This window comes from Drosophila bipectinata, chromosome XL (assembly GCF_030179905.1).
Source record: "Drosophila bipectinata strain 14024-0381.07 chromosome XL, DbipHiC1v2, whole genome shotgun sequence".
Lineage (NCBI taxonomy): Eukaryota > Metazoa > Arthropoda > Insecta > Diptera > Drosophilidae > Drosophila > Drosophila bipectinata.
The window spans coordinates 16,100,397-16,121,811 of record NC_091734.1 but is presented as its reverse complement, the minus strand read 5'-3'; the positions used below and the strand labels follow the sequence as shown (position 1 = coordinate 16,121,811).

Sequence of the window (21,415 nt, the reverse complement as noted above, 5' to 3'; positions counted from 1 at the left end):
AGTTATATGGCAGCTATAGGATATAGTCGGCCGATCCCGGCCGTTCCGACTTATATACTGCGTGCAAAGGAAAGAAGGGTGTGTGCAAAGTTTCAAGTCGATAGCTTTAAAACTGAGAGACTAGTTTGCGTAGAAACAGACAGACGGACAGACGGACATGCTCATATCAACTCAGTAGGTGATCCTGATCAAGAATATATATACTTTATAGGGTCGGAGATGTCTCCTTTACTGCGTTGCACACTTTTGGACAAAATTATAATACCCTCTGCAAGGGTATAAAAATTGCCAGAAATAGCAAACAAATTCATAAAGTGGCAGCACTACTCCCAAACGGCAAAAGCAAAAGGGAACAGAAAATATTGCTCGTCCTTTGAGCGAGACAAAATTTATATACAATGGTTAACAGTTATTGCGAGCTATGATTATAATAAACTGGTTTTATTATGAAATCCTCATATGGATCGGCCAACTACATATATCCGATAAATATCCGATTGTAACTGCAAGGGTATACCAACTTCGGCTCCACTTGAAGTTAGATTTTCATTCTTGTTTTATTTGATTTTTCATACTGAAAGTAGTATTTATTATACCTACAATGTATTTTATTCTTCTACTTTTTATAGCGAGCTATTTCTTAAGATTATTAAAACTATATATTCTTAAAATCCTTTCAAAAGCTTGCCAACTGCGGCCCAAACCTTTTTCAGGTTAAGTTTAAAATTTTTGTCTTTTTTTTTAATATTAGAAATAAAAATTCACTTTCATAGATTTTGGTTGATGTTTGATTTATTTTTGCTTAAAAGTAGGTAATCCTTATATAAACTTTGAGGAATGTGAATATTTGCTATACAGCTTCTTCACTGTAAAAAAAAAGTGTATAAAAAAAACTTTAGTGTTCAATGTTTTATCCTAAACTAACTAACTAGATTAATTTAATTAATCTGATTGCTGCAAATTATCTCTACTTTCAATGGATGTCGCCGTGGCCTGTTCCAGGTCAGGCTGAATTTTTTCGGGCAGGATTGCGTTTTGATCCTCCGACGGAATCTTTTGTGTATCCTCCTTATTTTGAGGCTGTCCTTCTGTCTCTCTTGTTTTCGTCGGCTTCTTCCGACTTGGCAAGAGGAGGTTTTCAAGTCCTGCCAAGGGAGCCTCGATGGTTACATAGAATGCATATGACATTACAAGAGTGAATCCAAAGCATCCCCAGAAGTTCAGCATCTAAAAGAGAAAGAAATGTGTCAGTAGAGTGGAAAACTTGCTGTGGGGAAGTCTTGTATTATTAGAATCAGTAGATCCTAACTGTGTTTACCCGACCGATGGGGTTTGAGTATAAATATGATATATAGTTTATATGGAAAGTTGAAAAAAGTGCACATGCCTTGTTATTAGAAAAGTAGGACTACCTTAACTTACCGCATCATAATCCGAAAAGTTGGCGCTCGTGCGAATGCGTCTGTGGTTGACCTCCTGAATGAAAATATGCCAAATATAGGCGGAGTACGAGATCCTAGAGAGGGGCTGCCACATGGGCGAAGACAGGAAGCTGTTGGCCATGCCGCCGTATCCGTGGACGCAGGCAAAGACAACCCAGCACATGGCCAAGGGCCAGCCTACTCGAGTGAGTGTGTAGAAGAATGCCCCCTCCAGGACTGTGGGCGATGGCGCCAACAGCTTGTTGAACTTAAACATCGAGAAGATGGCTGTAAACATCATGGCCAGGCAGAGCAGCCAACCTGCCCAGACCGCTTGCCACTTGAGTTCGACTTTCGCACCCCGGATGCGGTGCATGAAGTAACCAAAGAGAGTTCCAACCAGCCAGGGGGCTGCATGGTTGTGTGTCGCAAAGTACAGCTTCTTCTGCACTTCTGGAAGCTGACCGCCGTGTCTGCATATGTAGGTATATAAATATGCATTAAAAAGGTGAGGTTTAAGTGAGAATTAAAATAGAGTTATTTTCAATAGCTGAAATATAAATATAAAATTTCCAGAAAAAATTGTTTTCGTAGCCGCTAAAAATTGTAGCCGCTAATATTACTTACAAGAAGGTAACTTTGAAATCATTAGTCATTATTGTAGTAAATAGGCAAGCGGAGAGCAGCAGCATTAGGACCAGGACAGCTCCGGCCGCCTTCGCGCCCCACTTGTAAAGGGCGAGAAGCAGAAAGGGTGCCAGGATATACAGTTGCATGTCCACGGCCAGGTACCAGGTGTGCGGAAGACACTACATCAAAAAGTAATGCTGGTTGAAATCACGTGAAAGGGAAGGGGGACTGCTTAAAACTCACAATCTCCGACACAGCGGCGTAATTCTGCACAAAGAGCATGTTCCAGTACCAGCTCTTACTGCAGACAGAGTAGTCGAATAGAGCAAGGTCCTGGGACACTGGGCCCTTGGAAATAAGCGGTAACAGCTGCATGTAGACCAGGATGGCCACGGCGACGATCGGGGTTAGGCGCAAGTAGCGATGCAGGTACATCATCGGTATGTTCAGCTTCCCCTTCGCCCTGTCAATGGTATGCAAAAGAGTAATTTTCTTCCGTGGGAGGTACCGCTGAACACTTACCTCTCCAGAGAACGAAGTCCGATGACAACCAGAAGCAGGCCAGTGATGAAAAGAAACGTGTCCACCGAGAAAGGAGCGTATATAATGAAGCTAGAGAAGGGCTTCCGAAACCACGAGAGGACTTTTATCCGGTTGATAGTGTACGACATTACAGTGTCGGTATACTCGTGGCCCACTATCACCCAAATTAGCGACATACAGCGTAATCCGTGAATGCAATGAATGACGTTGGGAGTTGACTTGGGGTCCACTACAGAAAAAAGCTCCTTAGAGTTCGTGCGCACTGAGAACACCTTGACCACCCTCGGGATCTTGCCTGCGAAGCAGAATATATTTGATCAGACCCTCTGGATGAATACTAACTTCAGCTGCTCTTACTTTGATTCTGACACCAGAAATAGTCGCAGGCGGTGCAGAGAACGGCTAGCACACAAAAAACGGACACAAGAGCTCTGAAAAGCATTAATTCGATGTAGAATGCCAAATAGATTTTAATCTAAGCTTCAAACGGCTAATGAGGGTCTCTGGGAGCCAAAGGGATACTCACATGGTCACGATTGTGGTGGTGCTTAAGGGTGGATCATCTTTTGTCTTGCAGCTCTCCTGATTAATAAAAAACATGCTACTGGGGTCACTCACTCCGAGCAGTCCTTTGAGCACTAAAGCCACGAGGTTCTCCATGAACTCCGGCGAGCAAGAGGAGGGGAAGCATAAGGCCGTCTTAATGTTTATCATTGACAAGATCGGGGCGTTAAGTCCCAGCCACTTGGCAACGGGCAGCTCCATCATACAATACTTTCCCTTAATGTTCTGCGACTCGCTAACCGTCCTGTCTACACTGAGGCACTGATCGTAGTTGCCCATGTCGACCCGGTTTCCGTAAAGGTATCCGGAGGGTATGGTGCCCCAAGAATCGATCACTATTCCAGAAGTTATCTAATTAGTAGGCATTAGAGGTGGCAAAAATGAATTACACTTACTAGATATGGCCCAAAATTTGGCCGACGTCAGGTCCTCCATGAACTGTTTCATGTCTAAAATACAAGAGCTGTCTGCCCTTTCTAGTTCGTCTAGAAATTGGGGTTCTGTTGTTGAAATATTCTTAAACTGGTGGAAAAACTCCATGCCCAATGAGCGCAGCTTCATAAGTCGTTGGTAGTCTGCCATTGTAGGTGCTTCACTGTTCTCGGAGTTGAATCCGTAAAAGTTTAATTCCTTAAGCTGCTGGTAGTCGGTCAATCCAGGGACTTCCGCCGCCCCCAGTGCCGCCAAGCCAATTATAAACAGAGAACCTACTGCAACGACCATCCTTACTACGGTCCGACCAGTCAACGTGTGTGGCTAATCGCCCCTTCATGGGCCGTTTATATGGCCATGCCGGCGTAGTATTCCCCCGAATCGCGTAATCGTTATCGTTAGCCTCTTACCACTGCCAAGATACTACGAATCGATTAAAGTACCGCTAGTTCCTGTAATCCTATTCTGTGCCGCAAATTTGTACCTATTTTTATAGCATTTCCTGGTAATCATTGTACCGTTCCGAAGGTCCAATAATTCTAAGATTGGTTTCAAAGAATTATCGTAGCAAAATTAAGTTGATATGGTAAAAACGATGGAGATTGGTAAATTGGGTGTTAGCTTATGCTCTTGAACATGTTGTTTTGCGAAGCAGAAGCTTTTAGCATTTAGAAACTGAACAAGTTAACTGTCTTATCAATCCAATACTTGTATTCCTTATCACCTGAATGCATAGAGCCTGGAGTGCTTAGCGACAAGATATGTTTTACCCGAATATTACTATGAATGAAAGATAAAGTGTATCCAGATTCTGCCCATACCCATATTTATGCAAAACAAACCGAATTTAAGCGCACATCCTGTAAGCTGCAGTAGAATTGTCGGGGCCCGCGTAATCGAATAATCTTATTTTAAAAATATTTTAGTATGAATATTCAACCACTTCAAGAAGTTTCTTGCTAACAACTGATATCAATTCTCAATAAGTAGATGATTAAAAATGTTTACACTATTACTAAGAACCCGAACAGGTGTCAACATGTAGATGAGTGGAGTTATCATTTGATTTAAAAACAAAACCCCCTACGAAGCGTCCAATCGACTCCCAACAAGCTTACTTATTATCAAAAGTATTGTCATTGTGTTTTTATGATTTGGTTATATACAGCTCATATAGCCAGTAACGGGTAAGTAATGCAGTCGCAGTGTTGCTGCTGGAAGGGCCACACACGAAGATATCTGGCGGATAATACTATTCTTAAACTTAGCATAGCGATATGAATAAATTAGTTTTGAATAACCCTGTACCGTTAGAGATGTGATAAGAGATGTGAATCCAACAGAGCAAGACGAAGCCGAAAAGGATATTCGAACTGGAACAAGAATAATGCGAAGCTCTGAGCAAGTAAAGGAAATGCAATGAAAACTACTGTGTGTGAATTTGAATTTCTTCCATTAGTTATTTTTCTGAACTTTTCATAAGCGCAGCTAACCTCCCACATACAGCGAGTAAGATCTGTCTATTTGCTTGCACTTCAAACATTTTTTTAAACAATGCTTGCTTTGCAAAACGAGCTTCATAGTTAACCTGATGTAGAGTTTCTTTTCTGCTTTCTAGAGTTTCTAGAGCTTTTCTGATGCATTCTCAAATGCCTTTCAGATACAATATAATGTTATTTTCTCCAAGCCATCAACGTCGAAATGGAAACATTCAAGACACCAGAACCGGCAGTTAGATCGAACGGCCACAGCATATTTTTGAATTTTTCGATTATATATGTATAGTCTTTTTACTAAGTCATGCGGCTTGTTACGGGTCTACCGTAATCGTTGAGGACTACCTCAAAGGGTCGGAAAAGTAACAGCAGTAAACTTAAAAATTAGGCCTTGCGGGGCTCCTCATCGTCGAAATAGTCCTCGGGCTCCGTGCTGGGAAGGACCCTGATGCTCTTTAGCTTCGGACAAGCAGTTTGTAGACGTGTCTGGATAAGGAGCGCCTTAGCGAGCGGACCACCTTTGCGGGTTGGGCGCACAAAATGATGGCGTTGATGAAGTGGGTCAGCCCCTCCTCCACTTGGTTTTGCTTAATCAGCGCCTCGCCCGCCTTCATCTGGGTGACGAAGTACTCCTCGAGGGCGGCCTTGTTGTTGGCGCATGGCACTATCGTGGCGGTATTCATGCGATTCCAGCGGCGGCGTTCGTGTACTCGCTTCTTGTAGTCGGGAGCCGACAGCCGCTTTTGATCAAAGTAGATGCAGTAGCCTAGGAAGAAGGCTACACCCGTGCCGAGTGTAAGGCTGACGATAAATGGTAGTGCCATCTCACGATTCAAATTTGGAAGCAAACGGAAATACTAGTAAAATGTTAACGTTTTCTTTCTGCGTGCTGTTTATTGAAAGTGTAAAATTTAAATTTTAAATGAAAAAGTCACTCGTACTCCTAGCCTTTTTCAATGAATTGTCAAACCCGGCACAGCTGATGAGTTATAAATTATAATTCAAAATGATTACTTCTCAAACGAAGCAGAGAAACCTAACATTGGGCCACGCAAGAGTTATATGCGTTTCTTTACAGCTTCATGGCAGATAGTATTGCTAAGAAACCCCGCATATTTCGCTTTTACATGTTGTATATTTACCTCGCTGAACAAAAGACAGGGTATTAGCAATTTGCAATAGACTTGAAACAGTATAACCTTTGTGTGGGCCCAGATTTAGGTTCCTCTACTTGCATTTTATTTATTTTCGGGAAATACAATTAAAATCAGTTTTCATAATTCCCAATACTCGCAAAATTAAAATCAAAAATGTAAATCCTTTAGCAAACAAATGTTTCAGAAAGAACTTGGCCTATATTAAGAGTCATATTACAGACAATCCCAAATCTTGCAATATAAGAATAACCATCTGATGAAAAGTCAAGTAAAGTTACATGCGATAAAGTTTCCCAGCTCCTGCAATGTTTATACCCTTGAAGAGGGGATTATAATTTTGGTCAAAAATGTGCAACGCAGTGAAGGAGACATCTCCGACCCTATAAAGAATACATATTCTTGATCAGGATCACCTTCTGAGTTGATCTGAGCATGTCCGTCTGTCTGTCTGTTTTCTACTTTTCTGTCTTTCTACGCAAACTAGTCTCTCAGTTTTAAAGCTATCGTCTTGAAACTTTGCGCACACCCTTCTTTCTTTTGCACGCAGTATATAAGTCGGAACGGCCCGGATCGGCCGACTATATCCTATAGCTGCCATATAACTGATTAATCGGAAATGGTATAACTTTGACGTTTTTAAAGTTCGAGAGTTCAAATTTGACATGAGAGCATTTTTTACGACATATAACATTACGACATGCCAAATTTCATAAGGATCGGCCGACTATATCCTATAGCTGCCATATAACTGAACGATCGGAAATGACCCAACTTTCCTGTTTTTGAAGATAGAAAGCTGGAATTTAGTACAAATTCTATTTTTGGTCAGTTGATCCAACCTACCAAATTTCATTAGGATCGGTCGACTATATCCTATAGCTGCCATATAACTGAACGATCGGAAATGACCCAACTTTTGTGTTTTTGAAGATAGAAAGCTGGAACTTGGTACAGATTATATTTTTGGTCAGTTCATCCAACCTACCAAATTATAATTCATAAGGATCGGCCAACTATATCCGATGTTTGCGATATATATCCGGTTTTAGCTGCAAATATACCCTTGCCGGCTATACCCGGCTCCGCCTGAAGTTAGCTTTCCTTTCTTGATTTTACTTATTTTTTGTAATTACTCTTTTTTGGGATTAGTGCGTATTTACTAATATTTTGTAAATTATGTAAATGATTTCAAAGGTAATTTTGTGTAAAATCTAAGTGTATGTATGTCGAAGCTTGTTCAATTCTGAATAGTTTAACTATAAGATAGTTTGTCTTGTTCTGTATGTTTCCGCATTAATGGAGCAATACTATATGGACTTTTTCGATGCAACCCGATCGGCCGACTATATCTTATAGCTGCCATATAACTGAACGATAGGAAATGGTTTTTGGTAGAAATACCAACTTTGGTATGTTTGAAGATAGAAGTTTGGGACTTTTTGTTAGATTTTGTATTGTAATAAATTGGATTATATATTCATATTCCCATAAGGATCGGCCAACTATATCCGATGTTTGCGATATATATCCGGTTTTAACTGCAAGAGTATATCAACTTCGGCTCCGCCCGAAGTTAGCTTTCCTTGTTTTTACGGAGATTGCAAACCATTTTTAAGACTTCCTAGTGAAACTCCGATTTCCCCAAATGATTTCTACAATAAAATTGTCTGACTCCAATTTTAAATGTCCGTAATCTTTTATAATCAAGAAACGCGACTACTGCAGTCCATTTTTGTTTTGATTTTATAGAGCTGTGGTTATGTTCAGTGTTTATTTTTTAATCTTAAAAAATTCATCTTACATAAGTAAGCGATTCTAAACACGTTTACCTTTGGTTCTCCTTTCTTTCAGTAAGGGGTGGACTTGCAGGAGCTTCAGAGGGAGGTTCGATAGCTTCTTCGGTTGGCGCTGACTTAGTCTGGAGGGTTTCATCAGATGCCGACTTGGGATTCTTTGGGCTCATCATGATGGTCACCAAATTGGCGAAAGGCGCCTCGACCAGGATGTGCATCAGGTAAGAAAGAATCATCGTGAAGCCAAGATCCGCCCAGAAGCGTAGCATCTAAGGACAGAAAGAGTTAAGAAAGACACTTTGGAGAAGGAATCCCACTTACCACTTGGTAGTCGCTGAAATAGGTGCTAGTGCGGGTAATGCCACTGTTAAGGGACTCTATGAACATGTGGAAGATGTAGGCGGCGTAGGAGAGCCGGGACATGGGTTGCCACAGGGGGGACGAGAGAAAGCTGTCTGCCAAGTAGCCGTACCCATTCATACAGGCGAACACCACCCAGCAGAGGCCCAAGGGCCAGGCGATGCGGGTAAGGCTCACAAACAAGGCCTCCTCCACAATGGATATATCACTGGCACGGTACACCGCTATGAGGCAGGTGAATATTAGAGCAAGCGCCACTAGCCACCCTAGCAGAACAGTGATGGGGTTCAGATTGAACTTCTTGCCGCGAGTCAGGTGCAGAAAGTATCCGAATAGGATTCCCACTAGATACGGCGACGCACGTACGTTCGGCGTGTAATACAACTTGGCCCTGCCCTCTTCGCTCCCGTTCCTGCAAAAAGATTTTGGTTCATTATCCTCATCGGAGTCACATGGCATAGCTTAGTACAACTTACATAGACATGTTTTTAATAACCATCATGCTGAAGAGACAGGAGGCCAAAAGCAGCATCAGGATAAAGATGCTAGCGGCCGCCTTCTTGCCCCACCTGAATAGGGCGATAAGAAGGAACGGCGCGAAGATGAAGAGTTGCATGTCCACGGCCAGGTACCAGGAATGGCTTAGGCACTGAAAAGGTTATCAGGGTTTGTTAGTAGAAGCCTATGTGAATGCTCTCAGCAACATACCATATCACGTGTTGCGTAGTTCTGCACATAAAGAAGCGTCCATAGCCAGTTGGCCTCGCAGGATGCGTAGGAGTCAAACGATATTTGGCCAAAAAGGGGACCGTCGCCCAAAAGGGGCAAGATCTTCAGGTAGAGGAGGATGGCAAAGGCTACGAGGGGCGTGAGGCGCACATACCGCTGTAGGTACATCATGGGGATGTTGAGCTTGCCCTTGGTCCTGAAAGAATGGCCTCCAATGTGAGCTCGCTTTTAACCAGTGAAATCGCAATCAAACAAACCTTTCCATTGTCCGAAGGGCGATTACAACTAGCAACATGCCACTTAAGAAGAAAAACGTGTCGACGGCAAAGATTCCGTGGATGACAAACTGACTAAAGAAGGATTTTATCCACTGAAGAGAAATTGGGTATTTAAATTGTAGTTTTTATATGAAACTTTGTTTCTTCAGATTTACCGAAAGTGCGTCAAGCATGTTTGTATTGGGAGATGATGCGAAGACCATGTAGTCGTGAGCAAAAACTACCCAGATGAACGACATGCATCGAATTCCGTGCAGGCAATCTATAACATTGGGGTTCGACTTGGGCTCCACCAACCGGAACAGTGCTCGGGAATTGGCGCGTGCCGAGAACGCCTTGACCACGGCATTGAGGCTCTCTTAAAAAGATTTATTTATTGCATTCCTAGTTTTGCAATTGTTTTCAAGGTACTCACTGTCATCCTGGTGGAAGAAGTAGTCGTAAACTGAACTTGCAGCTACCAAAGCACCCAGCACCGATAGAAGAACTCTGGAAAGAACTAAATCACACCACACCCCGAAAAATTTTTAAACGGCAACATACATGGTGAATATAGTGATGCCGTCGTATGGCTTTTTCTCCGCCGTCTGGCATGTGGCTTCGCTCACGATCTCCACGTCCTGACTTATCTCCGCGTCAAGCAGGTTTTGGAACAGGCTTCTCAGCACGGTGTCCATGTGGGATGCCGAGCAGGATGCGGGAAAACAGACACCCGTCTTGAGGACCACTGAGGCCAACTGGACCTTGGCGAAGCAGTACTTACCCTGCACTCTATGACTGAGAGACACAGCATGCTCGATGCCGACACACTCATCGAAGTTGCCCAGGTCCCAAAAGTTTCCCACGAGCATTCCAGCAGGCAGGAAGCCCCACGAGTCGACCACTGCACAAGGTGAGTTTAAGAAATATTATTTTCAGCTAGTTTCAGCAATGCTTACTTTTCAGAGCCCACTTCTTAAATGACGCCAGATCCTTTGTTAGGAGTGCTATGTCAAGCTGGCACTCTTGCGCAGAAAGTAGTCCTGCCCTGCTAAGGTCCCCCGTCAGGTCGCCTGCGGTTATGTTTGGGAACAGCTCGACAAACTCCACCGACAAACGTCGAAGTTTTGAGATGGCCGCATACTGTTCGGCCCCCAAGTCCCCGACTGGTATTTGCTTACCCAAGGCTAACTGGTTTTCCCCAAATTGGGCACTCACCATTGCCAGGGAGCTAAGCCACAAAACTACGAATAGCCTGACCATGTTTTCCAGTCCGACTATGTAAACTGATTGAGTGCTTGGTCCCCAATGCCCCATTTATATTCCGGAGGGCAGCCCTCCTTATCTTAAATTAGATCGAACGCTTCATGGCTTATCTTCTAGGATTTGGCCAACTGCAATCAGCTAGTCATGTTGTGGGCTGATAGTCAAGTTACAGAAGCAACTACTGAATTTTTTCAATATAAATTTATTTACCTTATTGACATTAATAGTTCTGTAGATTTAAAATATATTAATTGTTAAAAGTTTAAGTTATTTGTAGCTTTTGAATTGTAGCTACTCTATTATTTTTGCTAATAAGAGTTCATATCTCAGACTATGGCTGCAAAAATATTTAAAATAAAGTTGAAGCGATTATTCGAATATATGATACCTCTCCTCTATTTCACAACATTTCCAGAAATTAAGATTACTACTTAAAATAAATTTTTTGAACACCATTTGTTTATAAAAAAAATTGTTTGAGAAGGGCAGTATAAAACAAGAAAGGAAAGCTAACTTGCTAAAGGAAAGAAAGGAGCCGAAGTTGATATACCCTTGCAGTTAAAACCGGATATATATCGCAAACATCGGATATAGTTGGCCGATCCTTATGAAATTTGGTAGGTTGGATGAACTGACCAAAACTAGAATCTGTACCAAGTTCCAGCTTTCTATCTTCAAAAACATAAAAGTTGGGTCAATTCCGATCTTTCAGTTATATGGCAGCTATAGGATATAGTCGGTCGATCCTTATGAAATTTGGTAGGTTGGATGAACTGACCAAATATCGACCAAATATTCGCGTCGGTTTCTACGCGAACTAGTCTCTCAGTTTTAAAGCTATCGACTTGAAAATTTGCACACACCCTTCTTTCCTTTGCTTGCAGTTTGGTGTTTTTAGATTTAGAAAGTTCAGATTTTGTACAAATGCTATTTTTTGCAAAATAATACTACGTACACAATTTTTTTACGAGGGCCGACTATATCTTATAGCTGCTATAAACCTGAACAATCGGAACCCAACTTTCGTGTTTTTTAAGAAAGTTGTCAAGTTGTAACATCGTACAGGTTCTATCTTTGGTCAGTTGATCCAACCTTCCAAAGTCATAACGATCGGTCGACTATATCTTATAGATGCCATATAACTGAACGATTGGAAATGATATTTGGTTAAAATACAAACTTAGGTTTTATGATGGAAGCTTGGGACTTTTTTTATACCCTTGCAGAGGGTATTATAATTTTGTCCAAAAGTGTGCAACGCAGTGAAGGAGACATCTCCGACCCTATAAAGTATATATATTCTTGATCAGGATCACCTCCTGAGTTGATATGAGCATGTCCGTCTGTCCGTCTGTCCGTCTGTCCGTCTGTCTGTCTGTCTGTCCGTTTCTACGCGAACTAGTCTCTCAGTTTTAAAGCTATCGACTTGAAACTTTGCACACACCCTTCTTTCCTTTGCACGCAGTATATAAGTCGGAACGACCGGGATCGGTCGACTATATCCTATAGCTGCCATATAACTGATTGATCGGAAATGGTATAACTTTGGTGTTTTTAAAGTTAGAAAGTTCTAATTTAACATGAGAGCTATTTTTGGCAAAACAATACGACGTGCCAAATTTCATAAGGATCGGCCGACTATATCCTATAGCTGTCATATAACTGAACGATCGGAAATGACCCAACTTTCGTGTTTTTGAAGATAGAATGCTGGAATTCCATACAGATTCTATTTTTGGTCAGTTGATCCAACCTACCAAATTTCATAAGGATCGGCCGACTATATCTTATAGCTGCCATATAACTGAACGATCAGAAATGGTATTTGGTGTTTAGTAAAAATAACAACTTTGTTTTTTTTGACGATAGAAGCTTGGGACTTTTTTTTAGATTTTGTAATTTAATTAATTGGTTTTATTATAATGTAATCATAAGGATCGGCCAACTAAATCCGATGTTTGCGATATATATCCGGTTTTAACTGCAAGGGTATATCAACTTCGGCTCCGCCCGAAGTTAGCTTTCCTTTCTTGTTAAGCGCTGCGACTTTATTTCTATGACACAGAGTCGAGTCGGCCAATAGAGAATAAACGAAATTGAATGTATTATTATAAACTGTCTCGTTTCACATCTTGAAAAAAACAAATGCATTGCCCCTATCTGGACCAAAATAACACACCCTGCAAAGATTTAAAAATAATCCGAAATTCAGTTGATGCTACTGTATTCTGGAGGCAAACAATTGTTTTCCTCAAACATCTATGCTGATGAAGCTTTGTAATTTACTCTTATCGTCTAAGAATATTTGATTACCCCTTCCAAACAACTATGTCAATAGTCTTAGTAATTGATAAAACACAAATTGTCGACGCTGCGTTCTGAGTAATACACCTGGAACTCTGAAGTGTCTTAACGTTATCGTAGCACTACCTGACTCATGGCAGAAATCAAAGATTAACTTGGCGAGCTGTCTGAGCCAATCGCCGATGAACTTCTGAGAAGGCCGGGCTGAGTGATTGGCCTTAAACGATATTCTTAGTGTCCTGAAACACCTCTTAAAATTATTATACCCTTGCAGAGGGTATTATAATTTTGTCCAAAAGTGTGCAACGCAGTGAAGGAGACATCTCCGACCCTATAAAGTATATATATTCTTGATCAGGATCACCTCCTGAGTTGATATGAGCATGTCCGTCTGTCCGTCTGTCCGTCTGTCCGTCTGTCCGTCTGTCCGTCTGTCTGTCTGTCTGTTTCTACGCGAACTAGTCTCTCAGTTTTAAAGCTATCGACTTGAAACTTTGCACACACCCTTCTTTCCTTTGCACGCAGTATATAAGTCGGAACGGCCCGGATCGGCCGACTATATCCTATAGCTGCCATATAACTGATTGATCGGAAATGGTATAACTTCGGTGTTTTTAGAGTTAGAGAGTTCAAATTTGATATGAGAGCTATTTTTGGCAAAATAATATGACATGCCAAATTTCATAAGGATCGGCCGACTATATCCTATAGCTGCCATATAACTGAACGATCGGAAATGACCCAACTTTCGTGTTTTTGATGATAGAAAGCTGGCACTTGGTACACATTCTATTTTTGGTCAGTTAATCCGACCTACAAAGTTTCATTAGGATCGGTTGACTATATCTTATAGCTGACATATAACTGAACGATCGGAAATGGTATTTGGTAGAAATATAAAATTTCGTATTTTTGAAGATAGAAGCTTGGGACTTTTTTTTAGATTTTTTATTGTAATTAATTGGTTTTATTATGATGTAATCATAAGGATCGGCCAACTATATCCGATGTTTGCGCTATATATTCGGTTTTAGCTGCAAGGGTATATCAACTTCGGCTCCGCCCGAAGTTAGCTTTGCTTTCTTGTTTTTATTTTGCTCTTATCAACTCCTAAATAATTCTGTTTAATCAAATCACTCTTATTTTTCGAGAAAGCCGCGTTACCAATATAAGCAACAAATAGTTAATACAAGAAAAGACGGCTACAGTCGAGTTTCCCGACTGTATGATACCTGGTACTCATCTCTTCCACCCATAACTAACTAGCACTTAAAGTTTAAACTTTAACGGAATGGATTCTCAGCAACAAACATTTGTTACATAATTTTGTACTTTCGCTACAAACAACAACGGAAGCCCCACACTACCCCCTAAGGCCGTACTACCGATTCAGTAGCAAAGCAGACTAAAAAGTCTATAACTTCTCTAAAAATTATCCGACTTTCCAAAACCATTAACGAACTGGTGCTATAACCAGATTTAGGTTTTGGAGGCGGGAGTGGGTGTGGCAAAATTTTGACACAAACTTGATCTCCCCGGATACCATACGAATCCAAGTTCCAAATCGGATAGTTTTATATCTGATAGTTTTCGAGATCCACGTGTTTAAAATGTTATCACGTTTGTATGGAAAAATCATACGATTTGGATGAAATTTGTTTTTCAGATATACAGGGTGACAATAAATAACCCGGACAAACTTTGAAGCAATCTATTATAAATGTGTCATGATGCAGCCCTTAAATAAATGCATTTATCGATAGCTTGTACTTTTCTGAAACAAATATATTTACATTTTTGTGATTCTCAACAATTTTATATTTGTTTCGGGATGTCTTACAATCGTTGCGCAATTTTAAAACTGTTTCAAATTGCCAATGCGACATTGTTCGTTTGCTTGGCATACCAAAACAAACGGTCTCTGACGCTATCCGGCGATTTTATGAGCTTGGCCCTGAAGGTTACCGTCCCGGACGAGGCAGACCATGCACCGCTAACACTTCCAGAATTCGCCAGATCGTGAAAAAGCGGATCACTCGGAATTTTCATTTTCACCCCTTGTTTTCATCGATCAAGTGGTCAAAATCAATCAGGAAGTGTACCGCCGGGGCATTTTGGAAACTGTTGTGCTTCCTTGGGCCCAGCAGCACTTCGGTGATACGGAGTGGACGTTTCAACAGGATTCAGCGTCAGCCCATAGAGCCAAATTGACTCAGGACTGGTGTAAATCCACTACGAAACCAGCTGAATATATGTTAACACAATACCTATTTAATAGTTGTGTATCTGCATATTTCTCAAATACAGTTCTTTAAAAAGTTATGATCAGAAATGTTTGTCCGGTTTATTTATTGTCACGCTGTATATGGACTATAGTAGTAGTATAGTAATAGTATAGAAATAATTTGGCATGAGGACTGCTTGCAGACTCAGAAGGTGATCCTAATCAAGAATATATGTACACATATACTTTATAGCAGATGATTCGCAGCTCACTCCCTCACTGCGTTGTATAGTACACTTTGGACCAATATTATAAAACCCTCTACAGGGGGTATTAATTTTGTTTAATAGACTAACTGTTAAAGAGCTTTTGATTGGCTTTACCGAATATATCGGAGTCATTAATCATGTATACTTATCTACATAACTGCAGCAAAACTGGGAATTCAAAATTATTTCTGGTTCAGGGTAATATTAGGAAAAAGAACGATGAATACTTTTCTCTAATGGACTCTTTTGATCCAATTTTTTTGCGATAAAGGTAATAAGGCTGTAAGCTGGTACAGAAAATTTTGTACTCCAAGCATTTGACAACAATCAAAATAAACAACACAGTACCAATACCAATGACATCTTATCGACCAATCTTTGCAGAGAAGAGGTGCTTATCAAAACGTATGGGTAAAATAACAGCTTAAAGATAGACGTTCCTTGAATGTTAATCTGGATCGAAAAGCTTATTTCGCATAACAACTGAGGTCTTACAATTGGAAAAAAGAAATGCATAACATTTATTCGCTGACATTTATGCACATTCACTTGTTTATGAATAATAGATGCAACAAATAAAGTCTCGAACACAAAAAAGCGCGCATAGGTCGTATAACCGCTAAAATCGCAAGACAATATGAGAAGCTGATTCGGTGAAAAAAGTGTAATTAATTCTAAATAATATTTACTATTTTATTTGGCTTAACAAGCTTTTTTGAAAGCTAGTGGAACTTAAATGGTACGAAAATCGAAATTAGTACATGAAGTATTCTCAAATAGCTTTCCTAAAAACAAATACTTTTGTAGAAAAATCGGAAAGCCTACCAGTTTAACACATAAATTAATTATTTCGCAGTTCAAGTCTGTTTTAAATTTTTTCCATGCCCCATTCCGCCCCCATAAATTGTAGCGCCAGTACACAAAGGTTTTTTGAAAAACTTTTCATGACAAACATTTTATTATACATTAACTATAGAAATGTATAAAAAACCAGATTTATCACAAAAAATTTTTTTTTTTTTTATAATACGCTTAATGTTTGCGGAACCTGTTTTTATACCCATGCAGCGGGTAATGTGCAACGCAGTGTTAAAAGGCAAAAAATGTTTTTTTAGAGGTGATTCCACAAACGTTATTTTTTTGTTGTCCTATCGAATACAAAATCAAATTACAGGGAACCTCTCCACGATAGCCAATTTTAGGAAAACGACCTACCGTGATATTACTGTTGATATTTGTTTCTTAGACACATAATCGGTTATCGCATTTAGATTGCAGCCAAAGTACAGTGCGATCCAAGTCAACTGAATTTTAATAAGAAAGGCACGTTTTGGCCAACCATTTCTGTGATTTGTCTGGACTTAAGAGTCTAGATTTATGTTTATATGTACATACCTATGTATACTTAACAACCTATATATTATCGTCAAACTAACATAACAATAAGAATAGACCACTGCCTCTACTACTTTGTAGCAGCTTATCCGCAAGAAATGTAATACGTAGTGGGGAACTTCCCCGAATTCATTGACCATGGGATTGGTTTTGGCAGCGACCTAGACTTGGCCAACGCTAATCAATAGATTACGCGGAATCCAGGTTTACGGTTGTGTGGTTGATGTGATAACGTCTGCCTATCGATGCCGAAGTCTTCAGCATAAAAGTACAAGCGAGCTGGTGGGCAGGCCAATAAATTTTTTACGTTACACGAAAGACGTTGTCGAAATGCGACTAACTGCCCTGCTTCTTCTGTCCTTTTTGACACTTGTCACGGCAAATATCAGGAAGAACCTGCTGCTACACAACCTGTTCAACGTGCCTTCAGCCCCAGGCGACAGCGTTGATCCGCAAACCCATTTGAGTACGTCCAGACTCCGACGTCTGCCGGTTGAGTTTTTTAGCTACTATGGTAACTTTACGGCGTCAGACTTGGTGCTGGATATATTTGGAGAAAAGGGTTCCCGGTTGCCCACGCAGGAGGATGCGAAGTGCATTGCGGACATAGCTTTACTCAGCCAGGATTTGAAGGCAACTAAACTTTGGGCCCTGAAAGGTGAGTTCTAAAATGCAACATTAAGTTTATTTGTTGTAAGGACTTACCCGAATCTTACAAAAAGTTTTTAAATAGACTTAAAAAAAGTGGATACATATATGTACATATATTTAGCTTAATTCATTGAATTAAAAAAGTAGGTAAAATTTTAATTTCGGTATTTGCTAGATTTAGCGTTGTTAAGGATGTTGTTAAACCTTGTTTAGATAGTGATGATCAGCATACAGTGATCATCAGTGATAGTGATCATAGTGACTTAAATATTTGTTCGATAATAAGAACTCTACAAATAATTTTATAAATAACTATAATATTTAAACAGTTATCGACTCTTGGGGTTCCCTACCATCGGGAATATTTACTGGGAACCTGATAGACTTGGGAAACTACGACGAGTGCCTGGGCATAAACCACGCCGTGACCTCGAGTCACAGTATCAAGGGAAAGTACTGTCTTTCGAGGGTCCCGCTAGCACCAAACATATCGCCAGTGTTGTCCCTGAAGACAGCGGTCTGCTTCCCCGCGTCCTGTTCTGCAGCCATAATGGATACGATGCTGCGTAAGCTCTTTCAAACGCTCCTCAACTTTGAGCTTGATCAGGAGATCCACTTGGTAAGAGAAGATTCATGCCAAACCTCAGAGAGGGAACTTACTATTTGTATTATGTAAGTGGTTATTTAAAAATAAACAAGAAAGGTAAGCTAACTTCGGGCGGAGTCGAAGTTGATATACCCTGGCAGTTAAAACCGGATATTTATCGCAAACATCGGATTTAGTTGGCTGATCCTTATGAGAATATTATAATAAAACCAATTAATTACAATAAAATATCTAAAAAAAAAGTCCCAAGCTACTATCTTCAAAAATACCAAAGTTGGTATTTCTACCAAATACCATTTCCGATCGGTCAGTTATATGGCAGCTATAGGAGTCGGTGGATCGAAATTTATCTTGCGAAATTCAGCATGTCGTATTATTTTGCCAAAAGTAGCTCTCACCTAATATTTGAACTATCTAACTTTAAAAACACCGAAGTTATACCATTTCCGATCAATCAGTTATATGGCAGCTATAGGATATTGTCGGCCGATCCGGGCCGTTCCGACTTATATACTGCGTGCAAAGAAAAGAAGGGTGTGTGCAAAGTTTCAAGACGATAGCTTTAAAACTGAGAGACTAGTTTGCGTATAAACAGTCAGACGGACAGACAGACGGACAGACGGACATGCTTATATCAACTCAGGAGTTGATCCTGATCAAGAATATATATACTTTATAGGGTCGGAGATGTCTCCTTCACTGCGTTGCACACTTTTGACCAAAATTATAATACCTTCTGCAAGGGTATAAAAAGCTTCTCCTGTAAAATTGGATTTTTCAACATACGATACTTTCGCGGAAATGCGTCGATATGATATAAAAAATACGAAAATAAACTTTATCCTTACGCTCCGATTCCTAATACCTTCCAGAGTTATCCTCTCTATATTGGCAACTCTTACTTTCGCGACCATTTATGACTACTTCTACCATGGCCAAAGTAAGTATTCACGTAACTTCCCAATGCGGGGGACCCAGCTGTATAAAAAATTCAATATTTTTCCAGACACCCTGAATCCTGTAGTGAAGGCTTTCTCGGCACGTGCCAATTGCCGGTTTCTGTTCCAAATCGTAGAGACCAAGTCCAATCCCAATGTTATTGACAGCCTGCATGGAATCCGTTGCCTATCATTTATCTGGGTGGTCTTTGGACATGACTACCTCGTGTATCTGTTTTCTCCCAACTTGAACTACATCGACGTGCACTGGGTTAGTTTTTCTAGTTTAAAAAATTGCTATTTTCATGTAATAGACCTATGGGCTTTTAGTGGCGTAGATCGGCCTACAGCATGTTACTGCAGCATGCAGCGTACTCCGTGGACACGTTCTTTTTCTTAAGCGGCCTTCTCCTGGTGCTGATAGCCTTGCGTTCAATGGAGAAGTATGGGCTCTTTGTTGGAAACCTCGTTCTAGAACCCACTAACCCTTAAAACACTCTCTATTCAGGACTAACGGAAAACTCAATATTCCACTTATGTACTTGCACCGTTATTTACGCCTCACGCCTGTTTTGGCCGTGGCCGTTCTCGTCTACATGAAAATCCTTCCGCGAATGGGCGATGGTCCCCTATACGGAAAAGTGAGCTTCGACGAATACTCTATTTGCGAGAGCACGTGGGCTTGGACGCTCCTGTATGTTCAAAACTATGCCACACACGACATCGTAAGTTACGCCGTAATTTTGGATTAGAAAATCTTCTTCTAATGTTTTTGCAGTGTTTAGGTCACTCATGGTATTTGGCAGTGGACATGCAGCTCTATATTCTATCGCCCCTTATTCTGATTGCGCTTTACAAATGGGGCAAGAAGGGTGTCGCTGGAATAGTCGTGGCAATGTTGCTTCTAGCTGCCTGTTTGTTCAGCATGATGGTTATTAACAACATTTCGCTGTAGGTACAAACATAGTAGAATATATATATATACAGTCGTTAACATCACCATTTATAGAATCACTGAAACCGAGGATGCCATGAAAAAGATATACTTTTCAACACACACGCGGGCCTCACCCTACCTTATTGGTGTCGTGTTCGGATATTTTCTACACGTCAAACGGGGCAAGTCCTTTAAGCTGAACTGGATGGCTGTCGTCCTGGGATGGGCTTTAAGCTGGGCTCTGCTCCTTTGCTGCATTTTTGGAGTTTTCGCGCAGCAGAAGAACTTTGAGACTCCTTCCACGCTAGAGGAAGCCTTTTACCTTACTTTTACTCGCATATCCTGGCCCTTGGGTCTCTGTTGGGTGGTATTCGCCTGCATGCACGGCTACGGGGGTATAGCCAACAGCATCCTCTCATCTCCACTGTGGCAGCCTCTGTCACGCCTCTCATACTCCGCCTACATCTTCCATATGTTTATAGAAAGCCTGAATGCCGGGCTCGTTCGGAGTAATACTTACTTCAGTGATTACCAAGTGGTTTGTTCTAGACCTTATTCTGTATTATGCTGTCCAAGCTGATTGCATTATTTCTTTTAGATGCTTCGGTTTTGGGGTGATTTTGGATTCACCATACTCCTCGCCTTCGCCGTTTTCATTATCATTGAGGCTCCCTTTGGAAATCTCGAAAAAATTTTCCTTCCCACTCAGAAGACACATCCCCCCACAAAAGCTGCCCAGCTCAAGGGAGAGCTGGAGAATAAGAAGGAAATCGAAAGACCGGGACCGGCTCCGGAGAAAAACATACGCCTTTAGAATTTCCAGTATATTTAAAACTAGTTTTTAGTACTTATGGAGTATTGAAGTGGCTTAAATAAAAAGCTATAAAACCCTATAAAGCACTTTTTCACTTTTAAATCGGCTTTCTTAATTTTTTATATTCCCATATCGGCTTCTGGAGCTACCGGTTATCCTATCGCCTTTGGTAAGGTCTTATAATGCTTGGGGTCAAGAGAAAATGAGAGCCCTTCTTAAAAATTTAAGCGCGTTCAGTGCTATCGGGTGCAATTCGCAATCGGATCCATAAGTGAAAATAAAGTTAATGAGAAGAAAACAACCGATTTGGGATCCGAGAACTATTCTCTAACCAACCACCAGTCGCTCAGTTTTTGAGGCAAAGCTCTTCGGAAGCGAACGTCTAACGTGGATCAATAGCCCGACATCAGACTCCAAGTGAATTCATAAAATTTTCAGCTATAATCTGAAATTATAGGACTTAATGGACTTACAACGAATTCACGAAATGTCTATGGTCCCTATGGTCCGTTATCAAACTGACAGCCAGTTCACAAAATCTTCGTCTATGGTCCGACTCTCCGTGAATGATGAATGTTTTTTATTTTATTATGTATTTTTATTATGTATTTATTTTATAGTAAAACTT

At 40.7% G+C, this 21,415-nt stretch overlaps 4 protein-coding genes across 4 annotated transcripts; 1 reads left to right on the top strand and 3 right to left on the bottom strand.

The window, feature by feature from the left end:
- Positions 1–774: 774 nt before the first annotated feature.
- On the bottom strand, positions 775–4,457 carry LOC108129948 (nose resistant to fluoxetine protein 6). The gene is made up of 8 exons (XM_017248267.3): positions 3,554–4,457; positions 3,121–3,493; positions 2,952–3,025; positions 2,574–2,889; positions 2,295–2,514; positions 2,049–2,230; positions 1,423–1,894; positions 775–1,227 (listed from the first exon to the last, which is right to left on the bottom strand). The coding sequence occupies exons 1-8, from the start codon at positions 3,879–3,881 to the stop codon at positions 943–945; spliced, it is 2,250 nt and encodes a 749-aa protein (XP_017103756.2). The 5' UTR covers positions 3,882–4,457; the 3' UTR covers positions 775–942.
- Positions 4,458–5,470: 1,013 nt separating this feature from the next.
- On the bottom strand, positions 5,471–5,910 carry LOC108129919 (mitochondrial import receptor subunit TOM20 homolog B-like). The gene is made up of 2 exons (XM_043211171.1): positions 5,605–5,910; positions 5,471–5,545 (listed from the first exon to the last, which is right to left on the bottom strand). The coding sequence occupies exons 1-2, from the start codon at positions 5,908–5,910 to the stop codon at positions 5,471–5,473; spliced, it is 381 nt and encodes a 126-aa protein (XP_043067106.1).
- A 2,090-nt stretch (positions 5,911–8,000) lies between these two features.
- LOC108129938 (nose resistant to fluoxetine protein 6) lies at positions 8,001–10,645 on the bottom strand. The gene is made up of 9 exons (XM_017248256.3): positions 10,342–10,645; positions 9,947–10,286; positions 9,819–9,892; positions 9,559–9,761; positions 9,383–9,495; positions 9,105–9,321; positions 8,873–9,045; positions 8,358–8,808; positions 8,001–8,305 (listed from the first exon to the last, which is right to left on the bottom strand). The coding sequence occupies exons 1-9, from the start codon at positions 10,643–10,645 to the stop codon at positions 8,069–8,071; spliced, it is 2,112 nt and encodes a 703-aa protein (XP_017103745.3). The 3' UTR covers positions 8,001–8,068.
- Positions 10,646–17,160: 6,515 nt separating this feature from the next.
- On the top strand, positions 17,161–20,870 carry LOC108129928 (nose resistant to fluoxetine protein 6-like). Its single transcript, XM_017248245.2, has 9 exons — positions 17,161–17,498; positions 17,821–18,163; positions 18,971–19,038; positions 19,105–19,307; positions 19,367–19,479; positions 19,545–19,761; positions 19,815–19,987; positions 20,046–20,511; positions 20,572–20,870. Exons 1-9 carry the CDS (start codon positions 17,171–17,173, stop codon positions 20,785–20,787), a joined length of 2,127 nt encoding a protein of 708 aa, XP_017103734.2. The 5' UTR covers positions 17,161–17,170; the 3' UTR covers positions 20,788–20,870.
- Positions 20,871–21,415: the final 545 nt, after the last annotated feature.